Genomic DNA, 16,530 nt, shown 5'->3' with positions numbered 1-16,530 from the left:
TTAACCTGTCTGCCAGGTAATGGCATCAGATAATGCATTTTAATGGTTGTAATGGGATACATCTGAATGAAATTTTATGTAGTTGAATACATTTTCGGAGTTCAGAATTGATTGAATGGTTTTCCCTTTAACAGTCCTGAAATTTGTTTTACAAATTCCAAAACCAGTTTCTGATTCCTTATTCAGAGGCTATTTTGGAAGCTAGTTTTGAAGGTCGGAAGGTCATGTCATAGTCAAAGAACACAGCAGCAGGTATGGCTCTTACTTTATAATCCTCTAGTCTTATTCGAAGTCATGCAGATTTTGGGAAGTTCTGCTCTAGTGGTGGCCATGTTAATAACTTCTTCTATGTTATCAAAGCAATCTGTTTGCAGGTAGCTCAGCAGACCCATTTTTCACCCTAGAAGGTGAAATCAAGCCTTGTCCTTGCAATACTACACTGTTTCTAATATAGTAATATGATTCAATGCTTATTTCTGTGCTGTAAATTTGAAACCTGTGTCCCTGAACAGCAAATGCATGATGGTGTATTGTGTAATGTGGGATACTAAGATTTAGTCCTTACTTAGGCCTTGGCTGTGCAAACCCATGTGCATACTTGAATTTTGTGTTTACATAACTCTAAAACTACAAAGGTTTTATGTGCTTTAATTTCTAAATATGATTGCCCTGATTTTTAGGCTCTCAAGGGTGGAATCCTAACAAACTTTCTGAGCTTTAACCCTGCTTTTACTGAAGTCATATTTCACCCCATAAATATTCAGCACTTGCAGAGACTTTTGTGAGACTTAAAGATGCTCAGCAGTGCTGAAAGTCAAGCTGACACCTTTAATAGTCTGCAGGTTCTTTACTGGTTTGCATTTAAGGATATTGTAAATACTTTTCCTCTTCCAAATGTCATTGAAGCAGGTTCTTAGCGCATTTTCAGTTCTGGAGCTGGAAGGTGAGTTTAGTTTGTTCAAACATCCATATTAATAAAATGCTGGCAGAGGAACTTGATCATGTATCAAAACCATATGTAAACTCTCTTCCTTTTTTTATTTGTTTGTAGGCTAACAGTGGTAGTTCAGAACTGCAAGAAATTATGAGAAGACGACAAGAAAAAATCAGTGCAGCTGCCACAGATTCAGGTGTGGAGTCCTTTGATGAAGGAAGCAGCCACTAAAATATCTTTCCTCTTTTCTTCCACTGTCCATAGCATTACACCATTCAGCTTTGCTTTAGGAAGCAGTGCAGGGGAATATCTTATAATATTGTAAATGTAACTAGCCACCATAAGGAAAATTTGCAGTCATCTTCACAGAAGTACCTGCTGCTGGCTTCTCATAATTAAAAACGAACAGGTGAGGAATTCAATGGAGGTTCCTGACAGGTGAAAATACTGGCACATGATTCATTGGCACCCAAAGATGAGTCTCGGCTTTATGGAATTAACCATTCCATGACAGATAAACTGGAACATGTCTTTGTTTGATTCATCCAAGGGAAGCCGAGCCAGCAATAAAATGTATTTTAACCTTTCAGTAATAATAAGGTTCTGAATCCCATTTCTTGCTGTAGAATGCAATTATGTCTTTCTGGCTCAGTCCTTCTTGCTATGCATTCAGCTGCAGGATGTTTAGTTAAGCCATTGATGGCAGCAACAGAAAATGAACAGCAGCCTGACATAGGCTGATTCTTTCTTGCATTGCTCCCAAGGTGTTTTATTACTAATGATGCTGTTTATAGCAAAATAATACTCCGTACATTGATTTTATCAATACTTCACTTGTGATGAACTATAATATTGCACAAGAAGGAATAATTAGAAAATAGTAATGCAACTCAACTCGAAGAAGTGATCAGATCTGCTGTAGGTAGCCATGAAACAATTTGCAGTAATTTTTTTTTTTTTAATATACTTGCATTTTTTGTTTGTAACTTAAGCTGTCAGAAGAACCGTGTATAATCTAGACTTCTTCGTGTGCTGATCCCAAATGTCAGTGTTTCCTTTAGTAAAAAGCTATTGTTCCTTTCTAAATGTAATCTTTCGGAACAGTGGATTCCTGGAGGCAAAAAGAGGAGAAAAGGAAACATCCCTTCCAGCAACTACTATTTTTGAAGATACAATTATTTTTGTCACAAAAATGTTCTGTTATTTCACATGGTCATGTGATTTTATATATAATATATGTATTATATAATATATATAATATCACTTAATTTAGACAAATTTAATCGTGGTTTGATTAAGTTTCATAGTGCCTTTTTCACATGAATCAGCTTAAAGTCTGCAATAAACAGTATTTCTTGTCTGTTAAATAGTTGTATCTTTGTGGCTACAAAGATGGTATTGAAATAAGAAAGTGTTCTTGATTTTTGCCATTAGTTTCCTCTTCCTCAGCGTACAAGGGAAAAAAAGAATCCTATTCATTTTTCATGAAAGAAAAAATAAAAGCTTAATAAAGGTGTTTAGTGCCATTTATTGTAAATGTCCTTACAAATATTTCTTCTGTGTATTTGTTACGTGTCTATTTATATTTTTACATTTAAAATGCATTCTTTGTACCTGTGAAAAGTATGTAGGTTCTACACCTGCCATTTAAACATGGTCACTTATCCAGAAACAGGTCAAGAAGGGATGAATCCCAAACTGAAGACTCCAGCTGCTGTAGCAATCACTGTAAGAAATGAATTCTTTTCTTACCCAGTGAAAGAAATGATGAATCTTGATTGCTTTATCCCTATAGGAAACGTTTGAACAAGCACACCTGCATGATAACTGCATTGATTCAACCTATACACACAGCTTTATGGGGGAAAATTGTTTGTCTCACTATCTGGTCCTATCAGTAAATGTCAAGCCCAGTCCTCCAAACGCGTGATGTGTTGATATTCTCTGATTCACATTTAACTAGCCTGAAGAGTGTTCACTGTACAGCAAAGTGCCCTACACTGGGTGGTGAATTATTAAGGCAGTAAAGGGAGACCTGAAGCTACTCTTATGTAGGTGCTTTGTTACTTGTAAATACAGGAGTAGAGAACTTTTAAAAAGGTCTTTGAAACTAATTTAAAAATGAGAGTCCGTGTGTTTTCTCATGGAAAGTATGTCAAATTCCATAAAAGGCACTGTGGTGGTTACCTGCACCTCTGTTCCCTCGTTCATTACCAAAATATGAAACCAATATTCATATTCTCTGCAAGCTTATTCTAGCATTCAGTAAACTGTTTGCTTTTGCCCAAAAGGAGGCATCACGTCTGAAACCCTGAAGACTTCGTGGAGTTTGGCATGCAGAGGTGCTGGGGGAAGCACTCATGTTTTGTCTCTGAGAGAAAAGACATGGCTTCACAGATGTTTTTTTTGAAGCTGGGTCTCTGTGTAGCTGTTAAGTTTTATAGAAAGAGCCAGACAAGTTTGAATGTGGCCAGTGTGCACTCAGAGGCATCTTTGGAGAGACTTGGAAAGAAAAGAAGAGACCCCTTCCATATTCTTAAGGGATAAGTAAAATGAATCACTGGGCTGTGGGGGGCAAGGTGGGATGAGGGGTGTTGGTTGGATTTTTTCTGTGTTGTATTTTCTCAGTTTTTTTAATTAACCACTAATGGTTTATCAATCCAGTACAACTTGAGTTGTCTTTTACCCTTTTACTTTGCTGAATTAGGCTGTACGGCTTCTGCGTTAGTTTGTGAAATCTGAATGGCAGGTATTTCCTTTTTTGCTGGAATTTCTTTGATGTTTTAAGGCACTGCAGGGCACTTCATGCCTCTGCGCAGTTTTTGAATTTTCAACTTGTTGGCAGTTACAAGAAATCAAAGGGAGATCTCATTTGGGATCCAGCAAAAGAAAATAAAATATTTTCTTCAAAAAGTTCAGTATCTTAAAACAGTGGTAAAATGCAGTGCTTCATTGAAAAAGTTTTCTTTAGGATATGAGCAGTGAGGATTTTTTTACACTAATATTTTAGAAATATGTAAAAGGTTAAAAGTGTATTTGAAAAGGAAGCAAAATAGTTTTTTTTTAAATGACAAGAAAGTGCCTTATTAGATATGGGAAAAGGAATCATGTCTGATAACATAGGAACTACTTTACTATTTTGCTGCCATTGAGTCTTTTTAACTGGGTGGAGGGAGTGAGGTTTAGCAGCGTATGTCCCATCAGCAGTTTTATGCTTTCTAAGCACATACCTTTTAAGATCAGCAAGGCACTTCTTCCCACTGCTTTAGTCTGCTTGTTCCCTTGGGACGTCATGAGGAGAGTAAACCACTGTGAAACCTCACATTCAATTTATAAACAACACTTCAAACCAGAATTGATGCACGGAACAGTTACTTACCATCTAGCAATTCCAATGTTAAACAGAGCTTTGCTCAGACAAATTGTGATTTCTGAGATTTTTATTGTTCCAAAGCATTGTGCTATACAAAAGTAGGTGCTTTTTGGAGGGCTGGGAAATAAGTGCAGACTTCTGCATTATTGATGTGTGCCAAAATCAATGGTTTATGGGGAATTAGCTGTGCAAAATTATGTGATACTTTGGAATGTGCAGAGCTCCCAGTGACTTTGAGTGTTTGTGAAAATCTGAAATTGTCCCTGGAAGTGCTTTGCTGGACAGTAACATCAATACTTTGCCAGTTTAACTAAGGGAACAAACAGGACCTTATGGATAACTATGTAGTGTGGATTAAGTCTAAGTACAAAATCTGTAACTAGCAGAATTTTTATTTTTTTAAGTGAAGATATTTTGAGTTTTCAGGAAATACATAGAAGTGAGCTATGGCTGGAATACCAGACTCTAGTTGAAGCAGGTTATCTCCACTCTTTTTCCTGGGCTGCATCTTATGCATAAGGAAACCACGATTATGAATGAGAACCCATGTTTTTTGTGAAGCTACCATTTTATAGGAGCCTAGTTTTTCTACTATGTTTTTACTTACTGTGAAGTCTGTGTAACATCTAGAACGTGAAACAAACAACCTTGGCTAAGTATTTGGTCTGATATATCAAGAGTATTGTGTGCTCAGCCTCCCACCTTTGCGTGTAAGCAACAGCATTACGTATGAAGTGCAAACATGAGGGAATTTGTAAGCATGCACTGGATTCTGTGTTTAAATATTTTACAAAGGGGTTGAATTTTTACTGTGACTATGTTAAATTTTTGCTGATAAGTGCCTATTTAACTGCCTTTGGATCTCCAGTATCTTTTTTTTTTCAGTTTCTGTGTATTATAGTTACATGCTTAGGTTGCAGCTTTAGCTTTTTACTACTTTTTCAGCATCCAGACCAAAACTAGTATCAGGATATTTGTGTCTGCTTCTACTTCTTGATAATTTTTGTAGAGTAAAAGAGGAGCTGAAAGAAAATAGGGTGACTTGCTAGATGCTTCCTAGCCACCACTGCTACCTGTCATAATAGCAGCAAACTCAATATCCCCCCCGACTCCCATCCGTGTGAACAACACTAACAATGTTATCCTCTCGCGAGAAATGACTGAAAGCAACAGCTTTTGTTTGCCTGAATGAAACTACTGTTTTCACACAAGAAGTGGGAGGGAGGTGGTGTGACTGTGTGGTTAATGAACTGAGGGAAGGAAGGCCTATTTTGGTGCTTAAGATGATGATGTGGAATATTTGATTAGGGGCAACCGTGTCATCTTAAGGCACAGGAAAAAACCTGCAAAATGAAGTAAAGCACTAGTAAGGCTTCCCAACCTGTTCTTAATCCTTGTGTGAGGATGGAAGAAAACAGTTCTGAAGAGCCAAGTATGTCGGGGCTCGGGGCACAGGTGTGCGAGGAGGGACAACACTTTCACACATGGCTCTAAAAACCTTGTAGCTCTTCTGAAACATGTGCTTGGCTTACTTGTTCATTCCTTCCATGGCAGCACACACAGCATGAGACAAGGAGAAAACCTGCCCTGGTTTTGATTAATTGTCACTCATTGTGCAGAGCTGCTTTTACATACATCTGGGTCAGTAGATGCTGTAAGAGAAGCAGATCCATACAGAGCATCAATGATGTCAGCAGAGCTATAGGCATGAAACTCATAATTCAAAAAACCTATTACAAATCCTGAAGCTTCAGACAGCTTTATAGCTGTGATGACTTGAGAGTTTTATTTTGACAGACACTGGAATCCATATAAAAATATAGCAGAAGCCCAAAACATCATTCTTTTGGACTTGCTTTAAAGGCGTGTGATGAGGTAAAACCAAAAGTATGACATGTGTGCACATGAATGTTATAAAAGTAACCTGCTTGCTCTGGTCTATGCTACAGAATAAATCTAGACACACTGGACAATGACTAGCAGGAGAGATGAGGCAGTAGATGAGAAAGCAAGAACATTTGTAGTGTTTGTTTTCTGTTTGTTTTGTTTTCCACTACTAGTTCTGTAGAGGGCTATGAACAAATTTTCTGAGTAAACGTATAATGGAACTCTGAAATGTATTTTTTTTCAAAAAGCATGAAGGCAAGGTTTGAATGATCAAATGCTCATTTATAATTCTATCTTCTGTTCAAATTAGGCCCGACAAATCTTTGCTGTCCCTACTGAAATGGCAAGCCCTCGAGCTGAGACACACTGGCGAAATAAGAGAGAAGCATGTACCACTGAAGCCTTACTTCTTAGCAATCTACTCCCTGACAACATTTGCATCCATGTCTCTGCATCTTATTTAGAGAAACAGCATCTCTACTTAAGGCTTGGGCTTCGTGGAAAATGTAGAAATAGTTGCATGAGAAGGGGGGGAGTGCAATTCACATTTTACCTATTTAATAAGCAGAGGTAGATACCTGTTTTTTCAGTACCCTTCACAAGGACCTGTTTTATTTGGGGGATTATGTTAAGTCTATGCAGTTGTGCATAATATATATGGGATAGTTAAAATGAAGTTTTCCACTGTAACTTGACAAGTAGATATTAAAGGAATATACATCTATTTACCTGCTAGTGGAATAACCCTTTTGAAGAAAAAAATCAGATATCATCTGAAGGAGGTTATCAGGCTCCTGGAAGTAGCTGAGCCTACCAAACTACATCCTGGTACCCTGACAGGTGATAGCAGGCAGTGCAGTGAATAAAAAGCATATGCAGGTGTGTTTGCTGTTTTGCTAATAGTGACTTCTTCACAGGTAAGCAATCCAGTGTGTTTACTTTCAGTTCAAGTTTGTTTTGATTACATCAAGTACCATTGCTGCTAACTTCCAATGAGGTGACACAAAGCAAGAAGGTATAAAAATGCCATCGACATCATTCTGACAGCATCCATGTCACAATACACAATGATGTACCGAAATTATACAAAGACCAAAAAAAAAAAAATATATATATATATATCCATCTAATTATTCTGACTAGAACTGAAACTGACAGCAGAAAAGAGGCCCCCACCCCAACCCCAGAGCCCCTGCAGGAATCCATACTGATGGTTTGGAAGCCTCAGAGCAATAAAGCGATAACCAGCCTTTCACATGCCAAAACCTTGTTGAATTCCTGACTCAGAGAAAAAAATTACATCTGTTAAAGCATTTTTTTTGTTTTCTTCCCACCTGTCCAACCTCAATCAGCTTTACATTTTTACACAAGGTTAATACGTATTAAAAAAAATAAACAAATGAGGGGTTTAGGCACCATAGACTGCTTGGACAGTTAAATGCTACAGTAATGGAGTCTAAGATATCCCAGCTGTAAACTCAGCTGCACTTCGATTAGTTTCATCTAAAACAAGAGCCTGATAAGTGGTGTTACTGAAAAGGTTGGCAAAAAGAGGAATCCCTCTGCTTACTTATTACTAGCACAGTCGAGAACCAGAACCAGCCCATTGCTCATTGTTGGCTGCCTGCTTCAGGCTTCATGGTTTGGATTTCTGCTCCTCAGTCCGTTCCTTGGGTCTTTTGCCTCCCCATTCCCCCTCCCCGCCCCCCAAACCCACATACATCAGTGCTGTAGGAAATAGTCAAATCCATGTACCCGGCAACTCCCCCCACCCTCCCACCCCCTTTTCACAATCTCCAGGTTTCTTCATGTATGTTCATGCCTCGCTATTCACTACTGAGGTATTATTAGATACTAACAATGCCTGCTCTCCTATGGACATTAGCACAGACCAGTGACACATGAAGAAAGCTCTTCAGTCAACCATTAAAAAAATATTGCACTTACTTACTTTAACCTTAAGCCCAACCTGCACAGAAAAACAAAACAAAAAATCAAAAGTACCAAACAAAACCCCAACACTCTGGAGCAACCTATTTTATGCACATATTATAGTGTCTTTTCCTTCATGTTGTTTAGTTGAATTTGGTCCAGTATTTTTTCAAAAAGTCCAGAAAGTAAATAGTTCAAAAGACACCACAGGCTCGTTAAGGCTTTGTCTCCCCAGTGCTTCGGAAAGATAAAGTGGCTTTCTTTCATTTTCCGTGTACTGCAAAGCAGCGGTCTCTTGTGGCAGAGCAACTGGCCATTCAAATCATCCAATCAAAAAAAAATTAGAAGCAAGGGAAGATGGGTGTGCTTCATGGTCTCACCTGAAACCAGACAACACAGAACAATTTAGAAACAAAGAAATAAATATAGTTCTTGGCATTTATGTTTTCCAGCCATCAGTACAGGCTGGGACTGCAGCCCAGCACTGCAAGAAGCTGGGCTCTGGGACTCAGAGAAGACACAACAATAAACTACCAGGACATTGGGAAAAGTGAGGCAAACCGAGGTTCATTTTATGGGCAAGGGCATGACGTACACAGGGGCTAATAGCAGCGTGTGTGCAACACCACAGGTACATAGCAGAGGTGGCTGTGGGCCAGCCCTCCAGTAACTATTTGAGAAGCCAGTTTGTGTTGAAAGTCTGTAGCTTCCTGCTTCACCCAAAAGCAAATACTATGGTTGCGGCTGGTTTATTACTGCCACCCAATGAACTAAAGCTCATCAACTTCAACAACAGTGATGTGTGGCTTCATAGCTTGTCCCTACAGCATAAGGAAATGTGTTTGCTTCCATGCTTTGCACAGCCAGAAGGCCAGAAAACCTCCTGGTAGGTCAGAGCCATGTTTTACTCTGCAGCTGGGGACTGGGCTGGGCTGGTTACATGCAGCAGGGGCTCAGCGGAAAAGCAAGATAATCACTTAGCTAATGCTATCAGCAGTAGCAGTTCGAGATCCCCCTCCTGTTCCCTGGTTCTAGTGTCACAAAAAAATTTCCCAGCATTTCACGATGGAGCTTTTTGGTTACCAGCTTGCCCTCCAGCAGGCTCTGTTGACACAACAGCAGTGCTGGCAGAGCATCCCCAAATCTCTGCTGGCCTGGGTAACCTGGTAGTTGGTAAGTGACTTGGGAATGGCTGAAGATATAAAGTCTTCCTCACCTTTAAACTTTAAAAAGTGTCTTAGGACAAGTGGCAGGGAATGGTTAGCTGAGTCACTCAGAATTTTCGGATTCTCTTCAAATGATGAGTGTAACAATACACCCACGGAAAGTATAGTGGAATATTTACTGTGAGATGCCAGAGGGATTTTCCTCGCGCTCTCCATGTGAACATCAGCCCAGAGGGGGATGAGGTCTGGAAAGCTCCAAACCCCCAGTAAAGCTCCTCAAGCAAACACCTGTAATGCTTGTTGCTGCTGAGCAGCCAGGACATGAAGCTGTGGGCATGGCACAGGGTTGGGCTTGCCTGACTTACCACCTGCGACTTTGAACTAGGACTTGCTGACGTTCTCATATATGACATCGCTGATGCAGAACTGCTGCTTCTTCTTTTGCCACATCAGTTGCACACACTGGTGAATAAAAATGTATTGTTCCTGGAAGAAAAGACCAAATGAGTTGGCATCTTTGCACCTCAGAAAGCATGACAAGAACCCAAACAGTGAAACAGGTTGATAGTTCATGGTAACAGCCTGCACAGCTTCTCCATCTCTCCCTCTTCAGCCACTCTCAAAGTACAGTGAGAAGTCTGCTCCCAAAATAATAGCCTGCACTCGTTACAGTTAGCAGCTGGGGAAGCACAAAATCCACTGGAACTGTGCTGGTATCACAATCACCTATCATAATCCCCCGAATGATGAGGGGAGGGGAGGGGAACGGAGGGGAGGGGAACGGAGGGGAACGGAGGGGAACGGAGGGGAGGGGAGGGGAGGGGAGGGGAGGGGAGGGGAGGGGAGGGGAGGGGAGGGGAGGGGAGGAGAGGAGAGGAGAGGAGAGGAGAGGAGAGGAGAGGAGAGGAGAGGAGAGGAGAGGAGAGGAGAGGAGAGGAGAGGAGAGGAGAGGAGAGGAGAGGAGAGGAGAGGAGAGGAGAGGAGAGGAGAGGAGAGGAGAGGAGAGGAGAGGAGAGGAGAGGAGAGGAGAGGAGAGGAGAGGAGAGGAGAAAGAAAAAAAAAGAAGAGAAGAGAGAGAAAGAAGAGAAGAGAAGAGAAGAGAAGAGAAGAGAAGAGAAGAGAAGAGAAGAGAAGAGAAGAGAAGAGAAGAGAGAGGAGAGGAGAGGAGAAAGAAAAAAAAAGAAGAGAAGAGAAGAGAGAGAAGAGAAGAGAAGAGAAGAGAAGAGAAGAGAAGAGAAGAGAAGAGAAGAGAAGAGAAGAGAAGAGAAGAGAAGAGAAAGAAAAGAGAGGAGAGGAGCTCGGTCTGAACTAAAGTGGGTCTATTTCATATTGCCTAAAAATGCATTCTCAGAAAGCTACCTGAATGCGTTAAGTGCAACAAATTGCCACATATGCACCTGAAATATTTTAATGAACTTCACGTTCCTTAGTACTTTACTTCTTTACCAATAAAAACCTGAAACCTGATTTTGTTCACAGAGCAGTTAATTATTTGGGGAATTATCTACCTCTCTGCAAATGACACTATAAGTAAGCTGGGTCAATTACATGCACTGTTATATTTGTGGAGAGGTTTCTGTGCAGTAAGACTGGGGTTAGATTTGGTTTTGGTTACGGACTGGCTTTTCTAAGCATTATCATAATACAGAAAAAATACTATAATTCAACTTGAAATAATCTTAGTTGATGATTTTTAGATTTCAAAGAGAAAGAATGGAAATTCTGATGAATCCTTATGCTAAGCTTTATGTGCACTAGGCACAGCAAGCAAGTGGATCTCAAGCAAACTGTCCCAAAACCTGAGTCTTGAATTTAGCCCCTGTCCCCAGTGGTCTGCTGACGCCAGGAAACATCAGTATGAATTTGGAGCGTGTTTCAGACCACAGAGATGCCTGGATTTCCTCACACCCACTAATTTGGAGTGACTGGTTTCCAATTCAGGGTATTCTCCAAGCTAACCCTCTTCCTGGGTCTGTTCGGCAAGATGCTGCCAAGTTGCCAGTGTACAAGGCAATGTGAAGCCAGGTAATCTCCGTGTGGTTCAAATGTGGTAAGGAAAACCTTTTTGGTGGCCTCTGTGCCCAAGTGTCAGTGCCAGCCAGTAACTTCTTTGACCAGGCTTGGCCACTGCCTAGAGCAGCAGGGGCTCAGTGACGACCAAAGCTCAGCCCTTGACATCAGCCCCAGGCAGGCAATGAGTTTGTAGGATAAAAGGAAATAAAAAATAAAAATCACATCACCTCTGTAGTGGTAATACAGTCGCAGCTGAAATAAACCACCAGAATTTATTTCTCTGGTGTTTACGTAAAGGTCTGGCTTTGGATTAATTTAGTGAATTGTGATGAAAAGTGGTAGTTTAATAGGAATGATCCAGAATGGTCTGAAAATAATGACCTTTTTTTTTTCTATTTCTAGATGCTAGTTGTTGTCATTGCAGGATTTCCTCCTCCTCTTGTTTCTCTGCTAATTCTTTGCTTTCCTCTGGGTTAAACAATGCTTGGCAACAGATTATCTGCCAGACTCAGCCTGCAAACAGTGATGGTGGGAATTCCAACTGTATGTAGGTTGTTGGTTTATACTATGTATGGCCAGTGACAGGTACAACAGGTGTGATATCTTGCCCTCAGTAGAGGAACTGGGAAGGTTTTGGATGCACAGAAGCTTCTGCTTTGGAAAAAGTTTGTGACTTTTTTCCATTATATATTCTGACAGTATAGCTATTCTCCTGACATTTGCCTTAAAAATAGAAGGCAGGGAGAGGGGCAGTGAGAGTATCTGTCAGACTCACAGTTCTTTTGTCTGTTTTGCTTGTTATTTGTACTGCCATTGTGTGACTGAGTTCCTATGTTTGGCCAGATTATACCCCCTTGAACAAACCTGACTGGCTGTCCAATACTAATACATTTCATGAGTCATTAATCCCCTCAGCAAGCCCAGTTCTTTTCAAAATGGTTGGAAAAGTTCATATGTTAATCTCTTCTAAGGCACTGTTTCCATATTAATTTCAAAGAACGTGAGAATAATTCATCCATTTTGGAAGATAAAAGCACATTAGTAATGTGACAATATTACAATGAAGATGAAAACTTAATTGTACCTATTCATAGGTATTTTGTCAAGTGTTCAAGGGGAATAATAGTTGTTGGACATGAACACGCTTCAGAAAAGTATGAAATATATCTGATGATACATTCACAAAGCTGAAGCGAACTGATCTTACCTCTGTCTGCACCATGGACATTCTGTAGGACCGCATGTCGGACACCAGGCCCAATATATCTACAAACTCGTGATCACGGATGTGCTGTAAGAGCCGATCCAGGGCTATGAAGGTTCCTGTTCGTCCCACTCCAGCACTGCAACACACACAGACATGCATCTCATGTCAGGCTTTTCTGATGTGGGGCCAGAAGAAAATCAGTGGTACCACAAAAAGCAAGTGTCCTGCAGCTGCAGTCATCAGATGTAGCTAATCTGAGGTCAGACAGGCTGGTTAATCTATAGGATTTAATGCAACGCTTCCCACTTTGTTTAGATAGAATGTATGGAGTGGATCGCTCCACAGTTATTTCACCTTCTCATGCTCCTCTTTATGCATATTCACATGCAGAACATTTACGCACACACTCATCTACCCTTAGCTGTCAAGTTTTCCCATTTTCACTGCTCCCCTCAAAGATTTCGCGAGACATCTCTAAACACAGGGGCTGTAGCTGTAACTGCAGAGACCTGCTCAGTGGTGATTGCTGCACAGGGCCAGCTGGGATTGAACCTGCATGATTCATTTCTACAGCTCTCCACACGGCAAAGCTCCTGGCTTTTCAAAGGCACTGCACTACTCCAGTTCGTTCTCACAGGACAAATCACCCAGAAGAGTCTGCACTCCAGGACTTCTGCCTTGGAAGCATGTAGACGGAAATAGGCAGCACAAATCTTCATCCCCTGCTACGGGAAGCTTAGTGACTAGAAAAAAGACACACTGTTTTGATTTAGAGATTCTTAAGTGATTATGATTCCTTGCATTGTGATTTCACATGTAACATTTGATTTCATTATGGGTGTGGCTTTAGAGGTTCACATGGTGTCCTGACACTATACCTACTACTAAGGACAGAAATATGTGTCTTAGCAAAAGGTATTTCTGCTGTCTTGTGGCATTTTTCAGAAAAAACCTTGAAAGTATCTGCAATAAAGTTGAGAAGTTAATCTCAACACAGTTCAACATAACTGTCATGAAACCGTGTTTTTTTTACCTGTGTTTAACAAAAATGCCAGTGTCTCTAATGAGATGAATAGAACAGAACTTTTGACAGATTCAATAATTGATACATTCATAAATAACAAATGGAGAAGTTGTAATGATGTCAGTTCTATGCCTTCTTTAACACTTGAGAACATTTGCTGTAGGCACTGATCTATACCTATGCATTCTTTCTCCCCCTTGCCACTAATTTCATAACATTCCTGCTTTTAAACTATGTGGTCTAAGATGTACAGTATACTCTAAAAATGCTATCTTAAAATAACTCTTTCTGCTGCTAGAAGCATCCTAATTAAAAAGAAAATACTACAGTTGTAACCCAGCTCTCTGACTCTTGCTTCTATTCCTTCCCAGAACAATTAAATGCTGTATGAAGGGCTTGGTTTCACAGCACTACACAAATCTCTTCCCTGGCTTACTAGCACCTTTCTGGATATTAGGACTCCCAGAATAATATCCCCTATGAATTTCTCCATTAAGTTACAGGGAAGGGCCACATGATTTGCTGCTTTTAGAACTGCTGTTGTTTTGCATTCCAGTAGAACACTAAGCGCTATATCTGGAACTAGAAATGATATTGCTATAAAAGACTGTTTTCTGGGAAGGAGCTCTCGAAATTGTGCAAAGTGGTGGCAAGAGACAGTCAGTGCTGACTATCACATCAGCACCACGAAAGGCAGCGCTGGAGGGTGCTGACACATTGTGCAGCAATATAACTGCTGCCTCTGGGGTAGGTGATGGAGGCTTGGCTGACGTGAATCTCATGGAGCCTTGACTTCCACCAGGAGTGTGTCACCATAATGTACACACATTCAGATATTGCAAACCACCTATTTACGTATTTCTGAGAAATCTGTTCTGAGTAGCTCTCGCATGAGGAGCCACAGAGAGGTTTCAGGTCAGCTGGGAGAATTGCATCAGAAGACAATCTGGTATGACATCTTCACTAACATGGCAGCTGCCATCAGAGACACTAGGTGAGCATCTCAATAGAAGGCCAGATGATGCGCAAGAGACAAATTTGACAGCATATAAAACAACCTTCCTCCAAAAAAAAAAAAAAAAAGAAAAGAAAAAAAACCACATATAACTGTGAGCAGGGGATACCGGTGTAACTGTTAGCACAGGATAGCACTCTTCACATCAACTCCTGAATGCACTGAAAACTGAATGACTGAAGGAAGAGGATCTGCACAGGGGCACATGTCTGCTGGGTAGCAGCATGCTGCACAGGCTGCTGGCCAGACTGTACCATCCATGTCATGAAGGTGTGGAAGTAGGAGAGCGGAGGCAGGCTCTGAGCTCGTATAAAGCAGGATCATCTGCTGCCCCTCCTGAAGCCATTTGCTGATAAAGTCCAAACAAATTACTCTCTTTGAGAAAGGAATGCCTTCATGTCTATGGCTTGGGCCTGAAATCCCAGCCCCACTGTAGTCAGAGGGACACCAATCCTTTACCCTTACCCCACAGAGAACCATCTCCAGCTAACAGGTGAGCAGAACCCCAAAAACCTCTCCTTCCAGTGTTTTCCCAGCCTATTTAATGTTACATCCTTTAGTTTTCCACTTCCTTGTGGTGTTTACCTGCAGTGTATGATCATGGGGCCTTTACTTTTTGCTGATTTCTGCCTGACCATCTGTACAAACTGGAGGATGCTTTCAGCAGCGTTGGTCGTGGGGACACCATGATCTGGCCAGGCAGTGTAGTTAAAATGCATCACGTCTTGCACTTCATCAGCCTAATGGGAGAAGCAGAACAGCAGCATGTTCACATGAGTTTTAACAGTACAGTCACACTCAGTCAGAATTAGGGGTTTTTTTTTGTCATTTTGTGGTGCTTGTTGTTGCTTTTTTTGTGGTTTTCTGTGTGTGGTTTTTGGTTGGTTGGTTGGGTTGGGCTTTTGTTAGTTTTGTTTGTTTCCCCCCACTTCCACCCTGGCCTAAATAAAGCCTAAGAAATTAAAGTCAGGCAAAAAAGTGGCAAAGATATTTGATTGAAAGGAGGCAGAGGTATCAGGCCACCCTTATCAAAAGGGCATGAACTGTTGTTTCTGGGTTTGAGATCTGTGTTTTTCTTTGTTTTTTCCTCATGGTGGTTTGACTTATTTTGCTTTTAAATCAATAATTATTCCATCTTTCATTTTTTCCTCTTTCTATTCTATTCCATTCCCTCTCCTTTTCTCATTTTGCCACAGATAAAGAACAATGCTGTTGACAATCAGGACTGGACTCTGAGAGTTTTTGTTTTCAAGTTTAAATAAAATTAAAAAAAACCCCAACAATCAAAAAAAAAAAAAAAGAAGAAAAAGTCATTACAAAGGCAAAGGAAATTTTTAGAAAATCATTCATTATTATAAAAAATATGTATAATGCTAAAAACTCTAGTGGCTTTAGGTGAAATAAGATTCTCAACACGATGCATTTTGTCTTTGAGACTTAAAGGACTCAAAAACATGGGGGGTGAGGGTTGTCATCACCAAAACCCAGGGTAAGTAATGACTTTAGCTTTGCTATTCTGGGTTAGGCTAAATACCCATACTGCGGTAACCTCTCTCCAGTCACAGACAACGGCAGATCCTTAGGCAAAGGATATTAAAAAATTAGTTCACTGTAACAGACCTTGAAGTAGCTGGTCTGGGTTTGGTAAAGGACAGTTTACCTGAACTCCGAACTGCAGTCTCATCACGATTTTCCATAGATACCAAAAGCCCAACACATTCTGTTTTATATATTTCACTTCAAGCCTGCATCTCAGGCACACTTTGCAAATTTTGCACACTTTGCAGTGTGCACGGCTGTGCAGCACGGCTGAGCACGACTGAGGTCCTGGGCCAATGCTGATGTGCCGATGCCCAGCTTTTTTCACATCCCCTCCGTATCTCTGACCTTTCCTTCACAAGCTGCTGCTGCCAACGAGCAGGTTGCAGAAAACAAAACTGGAAAGACATGCTTGAAAATCTGAGCAGCTTTAATTTGGA

The 16,530-nt window shown here is 40.7% G+C and overlaps 2 protein-coding genes across 15 annotated transcripts in view; one reads left to right on the top strand and one right to left on the bottom strand.

Moving 5' to 3' along the window:
- The window catches only part of EPS8 (EGFR pathway substrate 8, signaling adaptor), a 143,927-nt gene extending 141,467 nt beyond the window's left edge, over window positions 1–2,460 (top strand). For all 14 annotated transcript variants that reach the window (XM_071815501.1, XM_071815471.1, XM_065853228.2 and 11 more), the window contains one exon: window positions 1,052–2,460. In XM_071815501.1, coding sequence (XP_071671602.1) covers window positions 1,052–1,165 — 114 coding nt within the window. In that variant the 3' untranslated portion in view covers window positions 1,166–2,460. The remainder of the gene's footprint in view (window positions 1–1,051) is intronic.
- A 3,606-nt stretch (window positions 2,461–6,066) lies between these two features.
- PTPRO (protein tyrosine phosphatase receptor type O) overlaps window positions 6,067–16,530 on the bottom strand; it is a 153,881-nt gene continuing 143,417 nt past the window's right edge. The window contains 4 exon segments of the mRNA XM_065847637.2: window positions 6,067–8,506; window positions 9,658–9,778; window positions 12,513–12,648; window positions 15,137–15,291. Of these exon segments, the coding sequence (XP_065703709.1) occupies window positions 9,674–9,778; window positions 12,513–12,648; window positions 15,137–15,291 (396 nt within the window). The 3' untranslated portion in view covers window positions 6,067–8,506; window positions 9,658–9,673.

The sequence above is a fragment of the Patagioenas fasciata genome, chromosome 1 (assembly GCF_037038585.1).
Source record: "Patagioenas fasciata isolate bPatFas1 chromosome 1, bPatFas1.hap1, whole genome shotgun sequence".
Lineage (NCBI taxonomy): Eukaryota > Metazoa > Chordata > Aves > Columbiformes > Columbidae > Patagioenas > Patagioenas fasciata.
Note: the sequence above shows the minus strand (reverse complement) of the source record. Positions and strands in the feature narration are given on the sequence as shown.